Below are 24,056 nucleotides of genomic sequence, written 5' to 3'. Positions count from 1 at the left end.
ACTATTTTTATTTCCTATGTTTTGATATTGCGTGAGCTATACTTATAATTTTACATAATGAAATAAATTTATTAGAAAACTCATTTATAACTTTGTAAAATTTACAATTGTCTTGCAAAAGAGACCCCACAAGGGGATATGGAAGATGATGGCAGCTTAGGTACCAATAGACTCCAGCATTACTGGGTAGGCACCCATCCAAATACTTAGGCATGTGTAGTGGGATCATCTTTCATCTATGAAACAGGTGTGACTTCACCCATTTCACGTGGAGTTAGGCTATTCATACTTAATGGGTTTGTAAGAACACACAGCATTCTGTTATTTTCTCTTACAGAGACATTCCAAGTATGTAGTATTTTATTTTAATATTGGGAGTTTGTGCAAAACCTGTTAGTCAAATAATGTATATAAATGTTTTTATTAAATACCCAGCTACAATACTACATTAATTTTGTCAAGCCACTGAGTCAAAATAATTGACTCTCATAGGGGATAGCCATCATACAATACTTTCTTGATATTCCTGTTACCAGACAAGAATTTGGTAAACTTATTCTTGATATGCTAGCAGTGCAGTTACTGTAAAAGAGACAGTACTAAGCAATAACTTATGTTTTATTCTATTCTTTAACTTATGGAGTAAATGAAGATACCTTTTCAAAAATAACATTCACGAGAGTCTAGATTTATCCTAAATACAACAACCATTAAATCATACCTTCTGATTGCACTTTTCACAATAGTATGCATTATCACCTTCCAGAAGTTCCCCTTTAACAAACTGATCCAAAGAATCTTGGAGATCATGGCATTTTGTGACAGTCAAGTTCAGAGCTAAGAAAGGTTCTTCACGTTCGTACCTGAGAAGAAAGTATATACATTCATTAAGTACTGAGCACTCAATTTTCATAATATTTTATTTATCTGCTAAAATGTTATGCTCCAGTGAATACAGTGAAGCACATACCACACCTTTAACATAAGGCAAAAGAGAAGCTACTAAAATATTTTATGTTGAATCTCAACAAAAGGACAAATTTTCTAAGACACTGTATTTTTTATATACGAACAAACCTTCGGCAAATGTTTTAGAATTGCAAGGATTTAGACAAAAAACTTGATACTACAATTTATAATTAATTAGTGATAAATACTGAATACAAAACACTTTTGTGACACAAATTTACATCAGTAACTCTCCTGATGGGGGCTAACACAGAATAGTAAAATATTCTTTGCAGCATCCCATCAGCTTAAGCTTCATTGCTTTCTGCATTTTACCTCCCATTCATTCCACTCAATTTCTTTCTACTTGGCAATCAAACTTCTTCACATTTAACTTATTCCAATTTTCACCAATCATTAAAGAACAAAATCTTTCAGAGGAACCAAATGAACACTAGAAACGACTCAGTAGTCTCCAACTAATTCATTAAAACACCATACAACAAAAACATATTTCTCATTTTCAAATACTGAACTGTAAACAGGATAAAATATATATATGAGTTCAATAGCATGAGTATAGATCATAGCCCCTTGCTCTGATGCCTGCGGCATAACTGCCTCCAAAAGATATTTAAGTGGTAAATATTCCCCGCATTTAAACTTTCTGTGATTAGTACGAAAACATGAGTTGCTGTTTGCAATTCATCCATCCTATTAGGTGCCATGTTTGCCTTATACTTGATGATAAATACCTGAACCAATACTGTACTCTCAAACTTTAAGGGGAGTGTCAATGCTATAAGGCCCCAGTATAAAGTAAATGACTATTTCTACCTTATGATTGAAGGAATTTCCTTAAAGTTTTTACCACTTACTCTACAACTAATAATGAAAATTCTTTCATGGGGAAATTTAGAAAATCTACCTTTAAGTTCATTAGTTTTACAGGTGAAAAAATTATCACCTCACATTTCAAAATGAATATGTAAAATTAAAAGCTGCACATAGAAGTAACTTTCCTGATGACAAAATAGACAGTACTATATAGTTAAACTGCACTCTGTAAAAGTTTCATTGAATTTAGTTTAGTCATCTTGGAGAAAATAAGCATTTAGTTTTGGAAAAATAGCATTTTTAAAATGAAATTTTGTATATACTTACCAAGTAATTACATAGCTCTAACAATTGCAGCAGTTAAAATTTTGAAATTTGTGGTAGTGCTTCTATTGTTTTAGCATTAGTAACTAACCCTGCCCACTTTTGGGGAAGAATAGGTACAACACAGCTGAAGAGCTCAATTTCTTTTGAGCGTAAGTATATTTAAAACTTAATTTTATTATAAAACTGCCATTTTTATATAAGTAACTTACAAAGTAATTACTTAGCTGAATCCCACATTGACAGGTGGGGAGATATATGGGCATATTCTACTCAAAAACATCCAGTAATCGTAATGGTTTTGAAATAGAAAGGTGGCCAACTTTAGTGAAATGCTTGTTTTGTATACTTACTTGGTGAGAGGGCTACAGCAGGAAATTACTGCCTCTGGTTGGTGCTATAGACATGGAGCGCCTCTATTCCAGTGGGGGCTTGCAACGAAGTAGTACTCCAAAGGCTGACAGAGCATAAATAAGTGCCTTTGCCCTAGTCGCAGTACCATAAATAACAAACCAGACAATACTGTCATCTACACACAAAATTAAAAACCACTAACCATCCATTACAAAGACTGGTGTGTACTTCAGATACACCTTAATCAAGACAAGGAGATACCTCCTATGCTTCATCTCCCAACACCATGCCGGCCACTGATAATGGACCTAAAGTCTGCAATTTTTGTACACTGACTCCACGCAAATAATGAGTTGCAAAAACTGATTTACACCTACAGTAGGTGGAATGAAGGATCATGGATAGCGACAAGTTAAAAGCCAACAAGGTAGTGACAGCTCTTATATTGTCGGCTTTGACTTTAAAACAAGAAAAGAATAAACCAGAATTCTCGAGTGTGACTCGGTGATTACATCTCTTAAAAAGAATCCCAAATTATTCTTGGACAGCGGTCAGGAAGGATTTTTAACCAAACACCAAAGGTTGCTGGAGGGGCCTCAGATCCTCTGTCGTATTGAGGTGATGTCTCAAGACCGCTACAGGGAAAAGGGCTTTCTGGGCCAAGAATATAGGTCAGATTCTTAAGGGCTTGGAAGGGATTTTGTTCTTCTTGGCCAAAAACCCAAACGTAAAGGAGCAGACTGCATCTCCAAGGGAATCCAACTCTCTAGTCTATGGCCTCCAGCTCACAATTCTCTTGGCCGTAGCCAAAGAAACAAGAAAAAAGGATTTTTATCATTAAACCCCTCAGAGAGATGGAGTGAAGGAGCTCAAAATGGAAGACCTGAGAACTATTTAAAGATGATGTCCAGGTTCCAAGAGACTGACACTGTCCCCTCTTGCTTTGTCATGTCAAAGGACTTAATCAAGTCACTAATATCTTGGTTAGCTGACAAATCCAAGCCCAGGACTTCATCAAGTCACTAATATCTTGGTTAGTTGACAAATCCAAGCCTCTATGTTTAAACAGAACTGAGCATAGCTCTGTATCCTCTGATGGTGGTATAGGTTCAAGGATATTTGCGTACTGACATTTTCATCCCCATAAAATGCATTTTTTTTTACAAATAAATTTTCTTTTATTTACTTTTCCAGTACGCATTTTAATTTCAAGAACATACTTTTCAACAGTTGCTTGTTATAGCTAATTGCACATCAACGCATTTAACAGCTCTACACTAATTTTTTCCAATAGTATACTTTCAAACTATTGCTTGTTATAGTTAATTGAACACCAATACATTCCATAGCTCTAGACAAGCAAATAGGTAGTTACCACAACTGTACACAAACACATTTAGTAGCCCTTGACATGTAAATAAGTAGTAACCATAAAATTTAACAGAAGGTATATTCTTTTTGAAAGGAAACAGAAAATTAAGCCAGAATACGTATTTAGTTAACTCGAGCACTGCGAACTGCAAACATCTACTACATCGTAGATTTTATAATTCAAAGATTTAGGCAAGGCCCAACGCTAAGTTTAGAAAATCTAACACTGGTGAAAAAATATTCGTTGACTAGGAAAATTACAGCTACCACTTCCATAAGAAAAATGTATATGAAACAAAAATCTACTGGAGATGTGTACAGCAATCTTGCAAAGCAAGAATACATACAGTGAATGACTGCCACTACACAATGTAATGAGCACAACCATGGATCTTCAACTGCTAAAGTTAGAGCACAAAAAGTTATGTCCAAGTAAAAAACTACTTCAGTTTCATCATGCAAACCAGCAAGAAGTGTTATTGGAGCAATGACAGCTAAGGAAGATCAGTTTACAATTCTCCACATGCCACCTTTATCATCAATGGGAAGAAATGTACATCAATAGAGATAAAAAGCTCAAAATGGACCACCAATTCCGCAGCAAAGGAATAATTTTGAGATATTACTAGAATCCTACTATTTTCTTGCAACTGGAGAGATGTTCCTTGCATTTAATTCTGGCACTGATGACGAGAATAGAATACAGGCAGTCCCCATCTTACAACGGGTTCGGCTTACAGAGTTCCAAGGTTAGGAAGCTTTTCAATTATATTTATCAGAAATTATTTCCAGGTTTACGGTGCACGTTCCAGGGTTACGGCGCTTACTACACCAATCTGGCAGAAGAAATATGACTCCAAAAATGCAAAATAATCAATATTTGACAGATATTTAGATGAGAAATGCAATAGCAATGCAGTTTACATAGATTTTTATGCACCCAAAGCATTAAAAGTATGGTTTTCTTAGGATTTTTTACAATTTTCCGGCTTACGGCAATTTTCGGCTTACAACGCCTCAAGAACGGAACCACCGTCGTAACCCAGGAAGTGCCTGCACTATTTGTGACGGAAGATGGCTTAAAAGATTTGGCAAGTTTTCCTAACTGGGCAGCAGATAGTATTTTAAAGTAAGTCCATCAATATATTATCAGCCATATATCCATATTCAAGAAGGTACATTTAGTATTCCCAGAATTTTTGCCTTGCTTCTGGGTAAGACAAAGTAAACATATGTTTGTCTATTCACATATTTGTTGCAACTCAAAGTGCAACTTAATCCAAGATCTTTGTTGACAGACTTTGAAATAGGAGCTCAGAAAGCTTTTGTAGGAAAGTTTCCAGAATTAACAATATATTCATGTCTCTTTCATTTATCTTAATCTATTTTTAAGAAAATATGTGACCTAGGACTAAGACAAGGGTATAGAGAAGATGAGGTTTTCAATTTGAATATTAGATGTTTATCCGCATCAGTGTTTCTTCCTTTAATTGACGTTGTCAAAGGTTTTATTGAATTGTCCAATGACTGTGATTTGCCACCAGAATATACCGCTTATTTTGCAATGACATACATTGGCCAAGCAAGAGACCAAAGAGGGATAAGAATAGAACCAACTTTTTCTATCGAGTCATGGAATGTTCAAGAAAGAGTTATAAATCAGTTGCCTAGATCTAATATCAGCTTAGAGGGATTGCACAATGCCTTACAATATTCTTTATTGTGTCAACATCCCTCTATTTGGAAACTAATTAATACATTGAAAAAGGAGGAAGCTATTGCCTTTAAAAAAGTGACTTTCAAGGAGGAGTTCTAGTAAGTAAACAAAAAATAAATAAATAAAACAGCAACCAAGAGAATCATGTCATTAATAGATAAGTATACTCTGGAAAACAAGATAGATTTCTTGAAGGGAATCACCCACAACATTCGCAGCTTTTCAGATATTTTTGAACTACAATGATTTTTATTAAAATCTTGAAATATTTCTAGTACTTTTAATCTGTATTCATTTCAACATTATATCTTTTGATGTATTTTTGAACCTCCAATAATTTTTTAATCTTCAAAAAGTAAACTTGTAAATTTTAAAATCTTTTTCATTTATTCCTTTGCTAAAGATGTATTGTTACTTACTCTTTTCTTTTAGTTATTAAATGCTTTTATATACAGTAAGTGTCGAGGGACGCAAATGTCCAGTACGTAGTTAAACCTCTAGAGGACCTCAAGAAGAGCAGAAAAGCTGCAATCTGTACTAGAGATTTCAGAAGAAGATACGTTATTTTTCCGACACCAGCTGTAGAAGACTGCCTACTTGGCCTGGTAGACCTTAGAAGACTGACTTCTACACTTTACAATCACCTCGGCAGCTGGTCTTGAAAAGCCATTTGCTCTGACAAGTTTCCTGATAGTCTGAAGCTTGTCAGAGCAAGAGCAGATAAGCCTTGATGGAATCGATGAAAGTGTGGCTGTCTGATAAGACTTGGTCTCTATGGCAGAAGCCTCGGAAAGTCCACTAGCAGCCTGAAGAGGTCCAGGAACCACTCCTTTAGCAGCCAGAATGGGGCTACTAGGGTCATCGAAGTAATGCTGTGAGATAAACACTTGTTCAACCCTTAACGGACGGATACCATCATATGAGGAAAAATAACAGGTTTTGAATGGTGGGTGGATTAACTCATAGTAAGCATCAATATACTCGCCATCAATTTGTAGGAATCGGGCAGGAAAGAGATTCCATTACTTCAATGGCCTATAAATTTACTAATGGCAACTTTTAGATGGGCTCGGCTCAGCATTTACGGGCGTCTCGTGAGTCAGTTGTGTTCTTGACTTGAAGGAGGAATGTTGTGCTTCTCTCTATCATATATCTTTCTATATATTTACTCATAAATATACCCAGGGGTTGCTGTTTGTTTTAGTTCTTATCTTTTATGAAAGTATGTCAATTATAATTGTAATTTTGCAAAGAAAAGTGCAAGAAAATATTAGAAAAAACGTACATAATCCAAAAAAGTTACTGCGTCTTCAACCTAAGTAAATTCATCAATATTTTACAACAAATATATTCAGAATTTGATACTGATTTTAGTTCTTATCTGCTATGATATTGTGTGAGCTGTAATTATGATTTTCCAAAATAAAATAAATTATTGGAAAAACATGTATAACTTGGTTAAACTTTTGATTGTCTTGTCTTGTATAAGAGGCTGACAACGGGTTGTGAATAGGGAAAATTTTTTTGAATTTTTATTTTACACCATGTGCAGTTGCATATCTTCCTCTTTCCATTGATGTGTTTTTCTTAAATTGGCTGACCTCAAAATTTGCCCAGCCTGGGGTGATGCATATACATAAATTGTTTATTTAGGTCAGCTTTTAAGGGTTAAAACTTCCCTGACCATACTGAATGGTGGGAAGGCATATATGTCCAGGTTTGACCAGTCCTGGAGCATGGCATCTGTCGCCTATGCCAGAGGGTTTGGGGCTGGAGAACAATACAATGGGAGGCGATGGTTTCTCACCATTGCAAACAGGTTTATCAACAGCTTTTCCCAGTTTCCTAAGGTCGATGCACACCTGCGGATTCAGCATCCACTCCGTAGGTAGAACCTGTCTGCAGCGGCTCAATATGTCCGCTAGGACATTCAGCTTGTCCTGGATGAATAGTGTAACGATCTTGGTGCAATATCCCTGTGCCCAAAGAAGGAGATCCTTTGCTGTTTCATAGAGGGAGGAGTGAGTACCTCCCTGGTTCCTCATGTAGGACAGAGCGGTCATGCTGTCCGAATGAACTGCTACTGTCTTCTTGAAGGTCACTGGTGTAAACGACTGGGGGCTTCAGTTCTCTCTCACTGATATGGAGTTTCTTCTCATCCAGGGACCATGTCCTGGAAACTTCTGTGTCCTCTAGAAGAGCTCCTCAACCCAGATCCCAGGCGCCTCAGTGGTGAGATTGGTATGGTCTTGGCCTGCCACCTTGGTGGCTGCGAGTTCGATTCTGGGGCATTCCACTGAAGGGTTAGAGATGTGTATTTCTGGTGACAGAAGTCACTCTCGACGTGGTTCGGAAGTCACGTAAAGCCATTGGTCCCGTTGCTGAATAACCACTGGTTCCATGCAACGTGGAACCAAAGGAATTTATTTCTGGTGATAGAAATTCATATCTCGATATAATGTGGTTCAGATCCCACAATAAGCTGTAGGTCCCGTTGCTAGGTAACCAATTGGTTCCTAGCTACGTAAAAATGTCTAATCCTTTGGGGCAGCCCTAGGACAGCTGTTAATCAGCTCAGTGGTCTAGTAAAACTAAGGTATAGTTAACTTAACTTTAGTCAGAACTAGTTGTGACTTCTGAAGATTAATTAGAAGGCCCAGATCCTGGGAGAGAAGTGTCTTCCAAAGGTCTTCTGTGCACTTTTCTCGAAGGAGAAAGTAGGAGCCAATCATCCAAATACAGGCAGACAATGATGCCCATGAGATGGAGCCACTTTGCCAGAGGGGCGAGAACAAAAGTGAATACTTGAGGAGTTGTAGGGAGGCCAAAGCACAGACCCTGAAACTGAAAGACTCTGCTCTGGAAAACAAACCTCAGGTGCTTCCTGGAGTTTGGGTATGGGAAATGGAAGTATGTGTCCTGCATATAGATGGTCACCATCCAATTGCACTAGCAAATGGATGACAGGACTGACTGGTTTGTTTCCATCTGAATTTCATTTTCTGAACAATGAAATTCAGTGAGCTGACATCCAGGACAGGTTTTCAACCTTCCAATGACATGGGGATGATGAACAGACCGTTGTAGAAACCTGTGTTCACGTCTTCGACCACCTCTACAGTTCTCTTCCTTCCCTGAATGATATGGAGTAGCCCTCTCTTTGGACTTTCAAGACCCAAGGCTCTTGGCTTTCCACTTGTACCAAAAATGGAAAAGCCTGGGTCCCACTGGAACACAAAGAATGGGATCCTCACTTGCAAGAGGAAGGTCTAACAGTAGACTGCTTGTGGACAAACTGAGCGTAGGTTCACGAGTGGGTGGGGCCAAGATCTTGCTCTACAAGTCTCAAAAGGGCTGCTGTTGAAGAGGGGACACTGTTCTTGAGCCAAACAAAACTGACTCCTTGTGATGCTTAGCTGACTGTGCCTGGAGATCTTGTGTTGATTTTTTTCTAAAGGTCTGCAGCTATGTGCTCCACTGTAGCCCAAGGAAAAAAAGGAGATCCAAAGCTGAGAATAGAGAGCCAACCTTTGGATGGAAGTAACTTCTTTCATGGTAAAACAACAGTACTGTTCCTTCTTTTTAACCAATCTAAAGGAATACAAAGCAGCCAGTACCAGGGAGCAGTCCTTAATATCCTTGTCTGTACAAGAGAGGACACCAAACCAGTTGGAAGACAAGTCCCCTACAAGAGTGTTACAGTCTTCTGTTTTCTAAGCAAGGGTCCCTACAGTCCAGTCTAAAAAACTGAAGACCTTAAAAACATCACTTACTAAATGGTTGAGTTGGGTCAATGCAAACATAATCTTTGCAGAATTAAAGGCTGACCTGTGAGCTGAATCAATAAGGCTGGAGAAGTCCCCTTGGGAGGAGGCGACTCCCAAAGAAGGAGCTTCCCCAGTCGCATATGGAAGATATCTCCTCTAAGGCAGGAGAGAAGGAGGGGAGCAGAAGACAGCCTTGCCATATTCCTTCTTCTCCAAAAGCCAACCATTTTCCAAAAAATGATTTCCACGTCTTAAACTGCTTAGTAAGGTAAGTGGCCTTCTGGTTTTTTCCACTTAAATGTGAGCTCGCTCTAAATATTACCAATAATAACACACCCTGATATGATAAAGTCATTTCTCTAATAGTTCAAATTTCTTTTAATTACATTAAGGCCGAGTCTCCTGCTTCCCATTAACATTTAATGCTTTGAGTTGTACAATGCACAGTAAAAAGTACTACATTTAGAAAAGGACTGCTGCTGATGCAATCTAAGTCTTGGATTTGATTTTATTGATTTGTTAGTTCTTACTGGCGTCGCAACGAGGAGGTTATTGAAGCTGTCTAAGTCTTGGAAATATCATTTGCATGATATCTACTCAGTGAAGTCTGAGCTACTTGAAGAATGTGCCCTTAACACTGTTTGGGGAATCTAACTTTTAACACAAAAAATTACTCAACACACAAAATTACTTGAAATCACTACCATGTTCACACCTTTGGTTTATAAAAGAGAGACCAAGGCACCTAAGTACAGTATTGTAAATGTAGTCCATTATACACTATAAGTAGCTAATAACTTTCTCACTGGTTGCTAATGACCTACAACCCATTCCAATAAGGTTTCTTATTAAAGCGATATCCTTAAAAGATCATACACTAATTCCTTAAAAATAACAACATTTCTTAAATAAAACAGATGAAAAATGCATATAAGATACTAACCTATGGGGACAATCTTGACATATTCTCTGGATAGAGTATACACCTTCAAATCTTCTTGCAAAGACGCTCTCTTGTCCTTTACTTTTGAGATACTCATCAACTTGTTCTGTCAGCCTTGTATAAAACTCAAATGCATCTAGACGACAAATAAAAACAGTTAATGGGGTATACACAACTCCATATATCTTAACAGAAATCCATTATTCATATCTCTCTAATCTTAAAATTGACATGATTATACTTTCTAAAAACCACAATAAGCAAACTAACCCTGTTGTTCTCGAACATTGACTGGCTGACCATCCATTCTAAAGCACTTCCAAAATTGGTCTGGTACATAATACTGTAACTGTGATTCCATTAAATGGCCAAATACTGTTTGCAGCTGGTAAAACAAGCTGCAAAATAGTAAACAAATCAGCTACATAAATAAAAGAAGACATGTTTTATTATAAGTTTTCATAGCCAACAACAGAACTCAATTGTGATTATACGCTCAACCCAGACATGAGTAAATTTAAAATTTACAAGCTAATTTACAAAAGCCTTTCAAACAAATTGCTGTTGAATAATTCTCATTATATTTTCTAAAGGGTAACAAAAATCTGAATACATATTATAAAGAAAAATTGGGTCAAACATGACTCTGGTGGTAGGGTGGTAGAGTTAATTATTGTTGAAACACCAGAGATATTTTCATTATGAAAGACCAGAGATATACTATTTCAAAAATAAAATTTCATCCATACTGGACAAAGATCATGTACTGAATGATTCCTGTATACAGTCAATACTGAATAACCCCACCACCTAGTCTCTCACTATTCATCCTAAAACTACACCATAAAGAAAAGTGGCTATTTATATTCTAATTATCCAAAAAAGGGGAATTTATTGACAAAATTAATAACTAACCCCAAACAATCATTCAATCCTTGGGTGAAAATAATGAAGTCAAGCAATCAATTCATCATCTAAATAGACTTAATTTAATAAAGCTAGTAAGATTTGAAAATATCCAAATCCTTTACCAAATAAGGACAAATCTAACCTGTCTTCATTCTCTTCCTCACTAGTAACACCCAAAATGTCTTCAGGTACTCCTTGCACCATGAACAACTGCTGAAGGACGGAATTCATATAACATGTTGCACCTCCATTTTTTAGTCCAACATATCCACTGGCACATCTTCCATCAACTGCAGGTGCATACTGGAGGAAATAAGAGAATTCTACATCATTTTTTGGTATATACTAAATACAACTATTAATTTCACTTATGCACTATCACTTACAATGTTACCAATCCGCTGAGATACAGGATCACTCCTAATTAAAGAAGTGCTTATGATAGTCTTCCCCATGCATTTATTATCAATCATCACTCTAAGCCTCAACAAGGCAAAGCTGCATGAACAGATTCAAATATTGGGGTTGAGAAGCAAACATTTCCAGTAATATAAAAATATGAACATAATTGTTCTTGCAAAGGACAAAAAAATAAAAGCTCATATACTTTTATGATCCTATACTACAAGCAACTTAGTTATTTGCAAAATGAAGACTTAAGCTTTCTCTTGGGTGAGTAACTGTCACCAGAGGGTGCATATATTAATGTTGTCAAATACAGTACTTGACAAGATATTAGGCCACTTAGTGTCTAACAGCCTAATCTCTTGTCGAATTTTGAAGGTCACAGGGGCAATAAAGTGATATGTGTAAGCAAAAATTGAGGTGGGAGCACTGTACAAAAAATGTATACAGGCTCTTATTAAACCTCCAAACATGACTTGTTGAGTATCTGAGCTCCACCCCTTTCTCTACACACTGTAAGTATCATAATGGACTGACAAAATTTCTTCATAAATTTTCTGTTCTTCAAAATTCAACAAGGTAGTAGGCCGCATGATGCTAAGCAGCCTAGTATCTTGTCGAGTACTGTATATCAATCTAGTGAAAGCAGTTACAGAGTATAAATTCACTGAAGCTGGGAACACAAAATTTGTAAAAATTCTTATTGTTGTTGATGTGGGGAAGTACAGATATCCTAGTTGTTGCTTGTCAAAAGATGTAAGGTAAAAGTATATGATTTAGAGTATGTGAATCTGTATTACCAATTCTAACTTAGTGCTTCAAGTCCATGACAAGGGAGGAAGGAGGGTTTTGATTCTGTAATTACTTGGGAAGTAAATATGAAACTTAATTTCATTATAAAAATATCATTTTTATATAAGCAACTTACCATGTAATTACATAGCTGAACCCCACACTGACAGGAGATGGGCTACATGGACATATTCTGTATTACCAATTTTAACAAAGTGCCCTATGTCCATGAGAGGGGAAGAGGGAGGGTTTCAATTTTGTAATTACTTGGTAAGTAAATATGAAACTAAATTCTATTATAAAAATATCATTTTCATATAAGTAACTTACCATGTAATTACAGAATCCCGCACTGACAGAACAGATGGGATACATAGACATATTCTACTCAAAAAACATTCAGTACAGGCAGTCCCCGGTTATTAGCGGGGGTTCTGTTTTCGGAGGATGCTGATAAGCGAAAACTGCCATTAACCAAAACTCAGTAATTTATGGCTTAAGGCACCGAGTTTCTGTTAATGGCACCAATAACTGGTTAATGGTGTCACTGTTAGGTATGTTATGGTGCCATAACGATATGGTTGGCACCTTATGGCACCGATAACCGAAACTCAGCTTGTTATTGTGCCATAAACTCCCAATTTTATGGCGGTAGACAAGTGCCATAAAACCAGATCACCATTAACCGGGACCGCCAATAACTGGGGACTGCCTGTGATGGTAATGAGTTTAAAGTAGAAAGGTAACTAGCATTGTCATATGCTTGTTGTAACCTTACATGGTAACAGAGCTACAGCATGAAGATACTCTCTGATTGGTGCTCATCTTAACCCACATTGCCATGGCAGTATAGCCGTGGAGCGCATTTACTTAAGTGAGAGCTTTGCAACAATGAAATATTCCAATGGCTAACAAAGAATAAAAAATTACCCTTCCCCTGGGTACGGTAACACCATAGACAAACCAGAAATTGCTGTTACATACACATAAAATAAAAACCACTACCCATCCACTAAAAGACTGGTGGCTACTCTAGGTACAAAGTACCCCCTGGCTCCGCAAGACTTAAGGGGGCCGGCCGGCTAATGCCCTTTTTCAAGGACAGGACTTTGATATTCATACCACTTAATAAGGTGACTTGGGACATCTCCAAACCGCATATGATTTTCGCCTCTGACCTTCGGTTTTGTGACGCCAGGGCGATTTATCCCGAAAATAACCATTTTTCAAATTCTATCTCCTCCCTTGATATTTAATATTAAGACCTGGGATTACTACCATATATAGACCTGATGTAGACCTCCAATCGAATGGAGAGTTTTTTTCTAAAAGTCATTTTTTTGCTAGATATGAATTTTTCAATATGGTCAAAAAATAAACCCTATAAATCAGGAGAAAAAAATTTATAAAAAAAATACGAAATAAAAATTGGAAAAAAGGGCTCTATTTGATTGTTCTATAATGTCTTTCTGAGTTATATACCAAATTCCAATGTTATAGCTTTAAAACTAAGTGAGAAGATAGATTTTGAAGGTCAATAAGTATAGTTTTGAGATACGGGCGTTCAAAGTTTTCCTTCGTATTTCTATAAAGACAATATTAATAAATAATGATTATTATGGATATATATTTGTTTTTTGTGTATTAATAAACCAAAACTATTTTATTTATCATAATTTAATCATAAATGATGATCCCTTTGCTCATATATCGCAGCCTGGGGCACTGCTTGAGGCAAGATGGGGCACTCCTTCCTACGCAATTCTCTCTCTCCCCTTCACTAACTCGGCTTACTACAGCGAATTTTCTTCTTTTGTATGTTAGCGAGATGTTTTCTTTGTATTTTCCTCTTTGGCATGATGAAATTCTTGCCCGAAACCAAGATAAACAAACGTAATTGCAAGAGAATATCAAGAGGTGAAACTCGAAGGCGTACACTTTTTTTTACAAAGACAATTTAATAAATCATGATTATTATGAATTTCATATTCCATTTTGGGTTTTAAAAAACCAAAACTTTGTTATTTATCATAAATGAAGATCTCTTTGCTCAAAGATCATAGCCTTAGGCACAGTGTGACGTGTGCTGTCAAGCAAGACGGGGGCGTTACTAAGCAACCCTCCCCTCTCTCTCTTCACTAACTACGCATATATTATGATATTCTGTAATAATACTTGAGCGATTTTTCTTCGTCTGTATGTTAGCGAGATGTTTCCCTTGTCTTTTCCTCATTGGCATGATGAAATTCTTGCCGAAACATACATAAACATACGTGAAATCAGGCGAATGTCAGACGTGAAATGGAACGTGTAGACTACTTGACGTCTGTGATCGCACTAAACTTGGTAGCTTGAGCCTGAAGTCTCCTTCTCGACTCGGGGAATGTCTACAGATGCCATTTCTCCCAATTTCTTTGACAATAATTATCAAAATTTACAATAATAGGAGAAATATTGCATTTTCTTGTACGGATCAATGTTTTAGGCTTATTGAGTTACGTTAACTAATTACCCTGTAACTACGAAAGTAAGAGGAATTTTGACGAAATATTTCGTATACGTATTCTTAATTGCCATATGAAGCTCCATGAATTTTTTCATGACTTTGCATTTTTCGCCCTATACCTCCATATATAGAGGTTCCGGCCGGCCCCCTTAACACCCAATATCAGGCTGAGATAGAGAATAGAAGGATTTTCTCCTATGCTTAGTCCCCCCCAATATCATGACAGCCACTGAAAACAGACCCAGGGTACTGCAATTTTCTAAAACAGTCTCAACTTCGTGCAAATAATGCAACAGAAATTTTGTGGGCTTTAACTTTAAAGGTGGGCATAGAGTCCTCCTGAATTTTTGAGTGTGACATGGTGATACCTCTTGAAAAGAATGCCAAATGCATTCTTGGAAAGTGGTCGAGCAGGATTTCCTACAGACCCCCAGAGGTTGCTAGAGGGGCCTCTGATCATCTTGGTCTAATTAAGGTAATATCTCAAAGCCCTTACAGGGCAAAGACCTCTCTCTCTCTCTTCTTCTGGACCTTGATGATGAAAGAAAGGTGCCAGGACTTGAAGTGAGTCTCGTTCTTAGCCAGAAAACCAAGCATAAATGAGCAGACTGTCTCTCCTTGAGAGAATCCGACTCTCTTGTCTATGCCCTGTCACTCCATGATTCTTTTGGCCATAGCCAAAGCAACAAGGAAAAGAGTTTTCCTTGTTAAATTCCTGAAAAAGATAGAGTAAAGGGGCTCAAACAGAGGGCCCTAGAGCCATTTAAGGACAACGTCCAGGTTCCAGGAGACCAAGTCTGTCCTCTTCTGCTCAGTCATGTCAAAGGACTTAAATTAAATTGCTAATATCCTGATTAGACAAATAATCCAGGTACTATCTGTCTAAAAATCGAACCAAGCATGACTCTGTATCCTTTGATGGTAGTCGAAGCTAAACCTCAAGAAGACTTCAAAAGGGAGAGAAAATCTGCACTCTGCATTTTAGAGGTTTTAGAATAAGTTGCGGAAAACTGCCCACTTGGCCTCGTAGACCCTGCGGAAGACTGATGTCTAAACTTTGCAATCACCTCTGCAGCTTGTTTTGAAAAGCCCTTTGCTCTGACAAGCCTCCTGACAGTCTAAAGCCTGTCAGAGCAAGAGCAGATAGTCCTCGGTGGAATCGTTGAAATTGCGGCTGTATGAGAAGAATTGGTCTCTGGGGCAGAAATCTTGGAAAGCCCACTAGCAGCCTGAGAAGGTCCAGGAATCACTGTTTTAGAGGCCAGAATGGAGCAACTAGGGTCATTGAAGTATTGTGGTGTGTTAAAAACCTTTTTAAAACTTCCCTGATCATGTTAAATGGCGGTAAGGCATACACATCCAAGTTCAATCAATCCTGAAGCATGGCATCCATTGCCAATGCCAGAGGGTCCCAGATTGAAGGGCAAAATATTGAAAGGCAATGGTTCCTCAATGTTGCATGGTTGCTGCTAAAACTTTGAAGGCCTAAATGAATGCCTTCAATTCTCTTACACTAAGGTGAAGTTACCTCTCTTCCTAGGACCACGTCCCAGAATTCCATGTCTTACAAAAGAGCCCCCTAACCCAGATCCGATGCAACCGAGTATAAGGCTAGGCTGGGGCTCAAAGGAAGGAGAGACTTCCCATCTAAAAGCCTTCCTTCTAATAGCTACCACTGAGGGTCTTCTTTGGTTTCTGATGTGATGGGAAACAAGTAGTCTGGATGAGCTTTCCTGTTCCACATAGCCTTCAGGAAGAATTGCAATACCCTCATGAAGTCTTCCAAATGGGACAAACTTCTCGATGGATGAGAGTTCCTAGAAGACTCATTAATTTTCTGGCTGAACAGGATGGGAGAGAGAGGAAGCTTCGAACTGTCTAAAGGCATGACTTGACTCTTTTGGGGGATACAGAAGACCAAAAATTCAGAGTCGATTGTCATCCCCAAAACAAGAATTACTTGAGTTGGAACAAGATTCGACTTTGTGCGCTGACTAGTAAGCCAAGATCCTGGGCGAGAAGGCTCTTCCATAGGTCCTTCATGCACTTTTCTCTTGAGGGAGAGTATAGAAGCCAATTGTTTAAATAGAGACAGACATTGATGCCTATGAGGTGGAGCCACTTCACAGGTGCAAGAACATAAGTGAAAGCTGTGAAGAGGCTGAAGCACAGAGGCTGAAAATGAAAGATTCTGCCCTTGAACATGAACCTCAGATACTTCCTGGAGTCCAGATGTACAGGGACAATGGAAGTGAATGTGCTTAGTGACAAACAAAACTGACTCCTTGGGACACCTGGTTGACTGAGTCAGGAGATATTGTGGATTTTTTCTGGATATCTGAGGTTATCTCCTCCACTGTAACCCGAGAAAAAAGATCCTTCCATAATGACTTTGTCCACACAAGAGAAGACACCTAGCCAATCAGCAGACACTTCAAAGACCTTAAAAATATATTGTACAAGATGGTTGAGCTCCGTCGATATGAAAATAATCTTGGCAGACACAAAAGCCAATCTGCGAGAGGAATCAATCAGGCTGGAGAAGCCCCCTTGGAAGGAGGTAGCGACTCCCAAAGAAGGAGCTTCTTTGGTGACATATAGAAGGTACCTCCTATGAGAAAGGCGAGAGGGAGGGGTAAAGAAGACAGCCTTGCCAAGCTCCCTCTTCTCAAAGAGCCATCCTTCCATCTCTGTCAAGGCTTTCCTTGAAGAAGATGAAAGAACCATCGTGGGGAGCCTGGGAGACTCAACAGGCTGAGTCCTCATTATAAAAGCCGAAGCACACGAGGGCTAGGCCGCTGGTGTCAAAAACGTCAGAAAACTGACCAGAAAATACTTGAGGAGAGCTGCATAACCTGTGTGAGGGTGTTCCTGGTTGATAGCTTCATCATTGGATGAAATTGATAAGGGAGCCAAGTCCAACATATCCTGTGCCACTGCAGGGGGCTTTTGCAAAAGGCCCAAAATGTTACTGGGCTTTTGCAAAAGGCCCAAAATGTTACTAAGTTGGTACTAAATGGGCTCTAACGAAGGATCATACACCATGGGTGTGGATGAAATAAAAGAGGTCAACATAAATATTGCATTGCAATATTAGCAACAACCCTGACTCAAAGGGAATGTTATTAGCTACCAAAGGGTTTACTGTACAGGTAAATCTTGTTATAACAAGGCTATCATGATCAAACATGTTCGTATGGTACGTATAAAACACTATGTCACCAGTAGTCTCATCCATTTTCACGCAATGAGAAACTGTTGGCCAAGAAAACTTCCAACAAACAACAGCTGGGCAATTTGTACTGCACATGTTACTTGGTACTGTTAAAGGTTTTCAGTTTGCTGGTATGTCAACATCAGAAAGTATATTAAATATTAAAATAAATAAATAATAAAAAATGACAAAATATTAACTTTTATTTTTCATAGCTAACAAACCTGCAGTCTTAACAATTAAGATATTTCTTCTGGAGCCTGCTGGAAACCAGTTGAAAACATTAAGAATTGTATATGCATGGAATTGGTGGCATCTGGCATCCATCATAAAAAAAATGGTTGAAAGAAGTCAAAGACCCCAGACCAACTTCCTGACGTATGTTTTTCTTCCAAGCCATGGTTAACCAGAGGAGGGGTGGCTAGAGGTAGGCAGTTAATGTTACAACAGTAGGTATGTTAGCCAGGAAAAATACAAATTACATTAATTAAAAATTTGTCATTTGTTCATACGCAAAACAAACCTGGGTCTTAACCTGATGGGAGGTATGAGAATTCTGAACTGACTGGATGTTCAGCACATCTGGTCACCCTTCCTAGATAAGAGAATTTCCAAGGAAGGGGACCTAAGCCTCTGAAACACTAGAGATGTGTGTATCTAACATTCAGACAACAGGGTTAATATATAATTTAAAATACAATTCATTGCATTGCATATATGGAAGATAAAGAGAGCTATGTCTATTCCAGACAAACTTACGCAAATATTCGCCTTGCACGAGGGGATCTGGAACTTAACTTTGCTTAAGTTCGAGGTGACAGTGTCCCCCTATATGAAGTTGTCTGAGAATATAGTGCCAAGGTGGAATTTCTCTCAGAACCATTGGGAGAAGAGATTGAAGATCCAGGAACCACTCTGCTTGGCACCAGAGAGGAGCTACCAGGGTCATTCTGATATTCTGGGAACCCATAACTCTGTTCAGGACATAATGGATCAGGCAGAATGGGGGAAAGGCATAAATGTCCAGGTTGTCCCAAGGATGTTGAAGGGCATCCTCTGCCATGGCAAATGGATCTGGGACCACTGAACAATAGACCTCTAACTGCACCCAGACCTTGACTCCGGCAACTTTGCTTGTCAGCCACCCCATTCCTTTTGCCTGTAATGTATCAGTCCACAAGCCCAACAAAATTGTTGATTGCCCATTGATATAATTCAATTGTCAACAAATGAGGCTGGTGTGACACCAGCCCCATTTGTTCACATAAGCTACCATTGTAGCGTTGTCCGACATCAGAACGATGGATTGCCCCATCACCCTCTCTCGCAACTCCTGAAGTGCTTGGAAGGCAACCTTTAACTCCAGTACACTGATGTGAAGTTAATTGTCTGGAGAACTCCACACTCCTGAGGTCAGCTCTTCTAGATGAGCCCTCCAACCCCCTTGGGAGGAGGTGTTTGAGAACAGAAGTTCCAGAGAGGGGGTGGGAATGAAGAGGTACTCCCATTGTCATGTTCTTGTCATCCAACCACCACAGAAGGTTGTTTCTTCCTTCTGTTGCCTAAGGAACCTGAAGCTGAGAGGAATCCCCTAATGAAGACCAAAATTCCTTCAGTCACAATTGCAGGGACCAAAAATGTAGACATCCATGAGGAACCAGCTTCTCTAGAGAAGTCAAGAGGCCTAAAATTACCTGCCCCTCATGAGCTAATTGTTTTCATGTGGCCAGGAAGGAACAATCTACTGTACTGAACTTCTCTATCCTCTGGTCCAACGAGGTCATGTCTATGATCATTCCCAAGTACAGAATCCTCTGGCAGGGATGAAGATTGTACTTTTCCAAATTTATCAACCTTTCCCAGGAACTTGCTAAGACCAACCAATCATCAAAATATCTACGAAGAAGGATCCCGTGAGCATGAGCCCATGTCAACAATAGGGCAAAGACTCTTGTGAACACTTGAAGAGCTGTCATCAGTCCAATACAAAGGACTTTGAACTGGAATACAAACTCTCCAAGACTGAGGCGAAGGAACTTCCTGGAAGAGGGATGGATACAGATCTGGAAGTATGAGTCCTTCAAGTCTACAGTCAGCATGAAGTCACTGTTTCTCACAGCTGCTAAGACTGTCTGAGGGGTCTCCACCTTGAACCACGACTTCCTGATGAATTGGTTCAGGGCTGAGAAGTCTATTACCAGTCTCCAATTGCCAGTGGCCTTGCTTTTGGACCAGGAAGACTTGGCTGTAGAACCCCTGAGACAGACATATTACTTGCTCTACTGCTCCCTTGTTCATCACCTTCATCACTTCTTCTTGGAGAGCTAGATGTTTCAGAGAGCCTTGGACATAAGTCAGGTGAAGGAGAGGACAACTGGAGAGAGGAGGAGGGAAGTCGAAGGAAAGTAGACATCCTACGCACAAGACATCTACTACCCAAGGTTCTGCCCCGTAACCCAATGGCTCACCAGGCATCCAACCACTGCTGGCAAAGAGTGGGGAAAGGCGCCCAATCTATCATCTTCTTCCCTGGCACTGCCCTTATTCCCCCCTCTCTGGTTTTGAAGAGCTGGACTGAAAGTGATGTTGCTGAGGCTGTTTCTTCAATGACGAAGCAGGTTCAGAAGCCTTTACCGAGGTCATAGCCTTGAAGTTTTCTTGGGAGGGTACTGCCTATTCTGCCTTGGAGCAGCTGGGCGAAGAGGGGCTGATGACTTACTGCCTGCTGGACAAGATGATCATTATTGTCAGCCCGTGCCTGTCGATAGCAGTTTCCAGCTGTTCCCTAAGGAGCAGGAGCTGGGACTCAAGGATGTCCCCATTCCTTAAGGACAACAGTGAGTCAACATTGATGGAACGGGCTATCTTAGAGAGGGCTGTGTCCCTCCTCATCAGTAGTAAGTTGGCCCACAATTTTGCATTGAAATGTGAGAGATACGTACAATACAGCCTTAGCACCAGATTACAATAACGTGATGTAAGATGAACTACATATTGACTTCTTCTCTTGCAGAAGATGAAGAAATCCTTCTACTGCCCTAGACCATAAGTCTAACCATGAAACAGTCTGGAAGGCAGAAGAGGCAGATATTCCATCGTAGCAGCTTCTAACCTGATCCAGTCAACCCTGACTTCAAACGGACAACATCAAAGCTGACCTGTCTACCCAGAAGAGGAAAGAATCTTGCAGAGTAATATCTTCTATGGCAAGAAAGAGGAGGTGGGAGAAATTTTAAAGATCTGCTGGAATGGAGAGAATTAACACATCCCAAAATAAAAGTTAACATGATGCAAGACTTAATTAGCATGATCAGAACAAGGCAACTCAAAAGATATCCTCAAGTCCTTCCTCAGTCCTAGCAGAGCCTCTATACCTATAGGGGGGAGCGCAGGAGTTTCAGTCTTCTTAGAAAGATTATTGAACTTACGAATGAGATCAATAACCTCTGAATAAGAAGAAAGAAACTCCAAGCTCTCCAAATCCTCTGATTCCTGGGAAGGAGGCTGAAGTCCTGTAGTGGGTGAAGAGAGGGATCCTTATCACCACCTTGAGAAACAGAAGACCCCTTCTCATTCGACGGACATGCATTGCCTCTTAGCCTTGAAGAGTCACGTCCGCGAGTCACGTCTGCGAACAAGGGAAGATGAACATGCATAATCCCTTGGTTTTGACGAGTCATGTCTGCAAACATGGGAAATGAACAACATACGTGGTCTCTCCTTGGAGAATGAGAAATAAAATGAGGGTTTAAGCAACTGAAGAAGAATCACGGTTGAACTGAGACCCATAGCTGTGACTAGACATACGTCCGTCTGCAACTTTACGGTTGCGCCAACATATACATCCATGCCCACAAGAATAAAGGAAGAGTTACAAACCCTTCTATGATAAAAAAAAAAAAAAAAAAAAAAAAATGGCAATGAGGGGATGAAGAACTTCTGGGAGACCTAATAGAAAATGGAATTCTAGCAGCAGGTTCTGTCACTCCTGATTCCTTAAAATTGGAGCTTTGTCAAACTTCCTCTGAACTTGAACAGGACAAGCAGGGGACGTAGGAACAACCAAAGACTTCTTCTAAGGAACAGGAGAGGCACAGCCTCTCCTGTTCCTTAGAACAGGAATTTCCTCTATGAAGGTGACATAGAGGAAACTGCCTTACCCTTCTTAGAGATGGAACAGAGACGAAGTCCTTAATCCTCCAATGTCTAATAGCGGGAGAAGATGAATATGACGATGAAGTAGCAGCAGCTGAAGAGGATGCAGAAGATAAAGGGGACCTAAGTTGCTTCCTCTTAACCCTTAAACGCCGAAACGGTAAAAAAAAAATTGTCTCCCGTGTGCCGGAGGTGTTTCAGAGTAAGCGCGGAAGCGGGAAAAATATTTTTTTCAAAAAATTACAGCGCGCTTAGTTTTCAAGATTAAGAGTTCATTTTTGGCTCCTTTTTTTGTCATTGCCTGAAGTTTAGTATGCAACCATCAGAAATGAAAAAAATTATCATTATCATATATAAATAATACAATATATGATAGGGCAAAAACAAAATTTCATACATAATTGTATTCAAATTGCGCTGTGCGCAAAACGGTTAAAGGTAACAAGTTACTTTTTTTCGTTGTAATGTACACTAAATTGCGATCATTTTGGTATATAACACATTGTAAAATGATAAAAGCAACACAGAGAAAATATTATCACAAAATAATGCATGAATTTGTAACGCGCGGACATAAACAAATATTTTTTTCATAAATTCACCATAAATCTAAATATTGTCCTAGAGACTTCCAATTTCTTTCAAAATGAAGACAAATGATTGAATATTACTATACTGTAAGAGTATTAGCTTACAATTGCAGTTTTTGACCATATCTGACGAGTTAAAGTTGACCGAATGTAGAATTTTTTTTTATATTTTTTCATATGCAATTATTTCGGAAATAAGAAAAGCTATAACCTTCAAATATTTTTCGTTTTATTCTACATGAAATTGCACACATTTTCATATATAAAACTCTATGAAATGCCTAATATGAAAGGGAGCAAATATTCCGAGAATGGGACGTACGCATTTCGGAGATTTGTGGCGGAGAATCTGAGCGTGGAGGGAAGGAAAGTTTTTTTTTTAAATTCACCATAAATCTAAATATTGTGCTAGAGACTTCGAATTCATTTCAAGATGAAGATAAATAACTGAATATTACTAGACTGTAAGAGTTTTAGCTTACAATTGCGTTTTTCGACCATTTCGGTAGAGTCAAAGTTGACTGAATGTGGTTTTTTTTCTATTTATCGTGATTTATATGCAAATATTTCAAAAATGAGAAAAGCTACAACCTTCAATTATTTTTTGTTTTATTCTACATGAAATTGCGCACATTTTCATATATAAAACTTTATGTAACGGCTAATTTAAAATGGTGCAAACATTACCACAATTGCACGTATGATTTTTTCGGAAGAGTTACCGCGCGGACGTAAAGAAAATGTTATTTTTTTCATAAATTCACCATAAATCGAAATATTGTACTAGAGACTTCCAATTTGTTGCAAAATGAAGGTAAATGCTTGAATATTACTAGAATATAAGCGTTTTAGCTTACAATTGCATTTTTCTACCATTTTGGTCGAGTCAAAGTTGACCGAAGGTTGAAAATTTGTCACTTATCATTTTTTATATGAAAATATTTCCAAATTGATAAAAGCTACAACCATGGGTTGTTTTTAGTTGTATTGTGCATGAAATTGTGCACATTTCCATATATAAAACTTTATATGACGGCTAATTTTAAAATGGTGCAAACATTACCACAATCGCATGTATGATTTTTTTCGTAAGAGTTACCGCGCGGACGTAAGGAAAAAGTTTTTTCATAAATTCACCATAAATCAAAATATTGTGCTAGAGACTTCCAATTAGTTGCAAAATTAAGGTAAATGATTGAATATTACTGAAATATAAGAGTTTTA

The 24,056-nt window shown here is 38.6% G+C and overlaps 1 protein-coding gene across 2 annotated transcripts in view; it reads right to left on the bottom strand.

Moving 5' to 3' along the window:
• LOC135220891 (ubiquitin carboxyl-terminal hydrolase 24-like) overlaps positions 1–24,056 on the bottom strand; it is a 394,433-nt gene that overhangs the window by 114,384 nt on the left and 255,993 nt on the right. For both annotated transcript variants that reach the window (XM_064258501.1, XM_064258502.1), the window contains exons 22-25: positions 11,313–11,473; positions 10,532–10,659; positions 10,262–10,397; positions 722–863 (exon numbers count right to left, since the gene is read on the bottom strand). In XM_064258501.1, the coding sequence (XP_064114571.1) occupies positions 722–863; positions 10,262–10,397; positions 10,532–10,659; positions 11,313–11,473 (567 nt within the window). The remainder of the gene's footprint in view (positions 1–721; positions 864–10,261; positions 10,398–10,531; positions 10,660–11,312; positions 11,474–24,056) is intronic.

This window comes from Macrobrachium nipponense, chromosome 2 (assembly GCF_015104395.2).
Source record: "Macrobrachium nipponense isolate FS-2020 chromosome 2, ASM1510439v2, whole genome shotgun sequence".
NCBI lineage: Eukaryota > Metazoa > Arthropoda > Malacostraca > Decapoda > Palaemonidae > Macrobrachium > Macrobrachium nipponense.
This window is presented reverse-complemented; position numbering and strand designations above follow the sequence as displayed.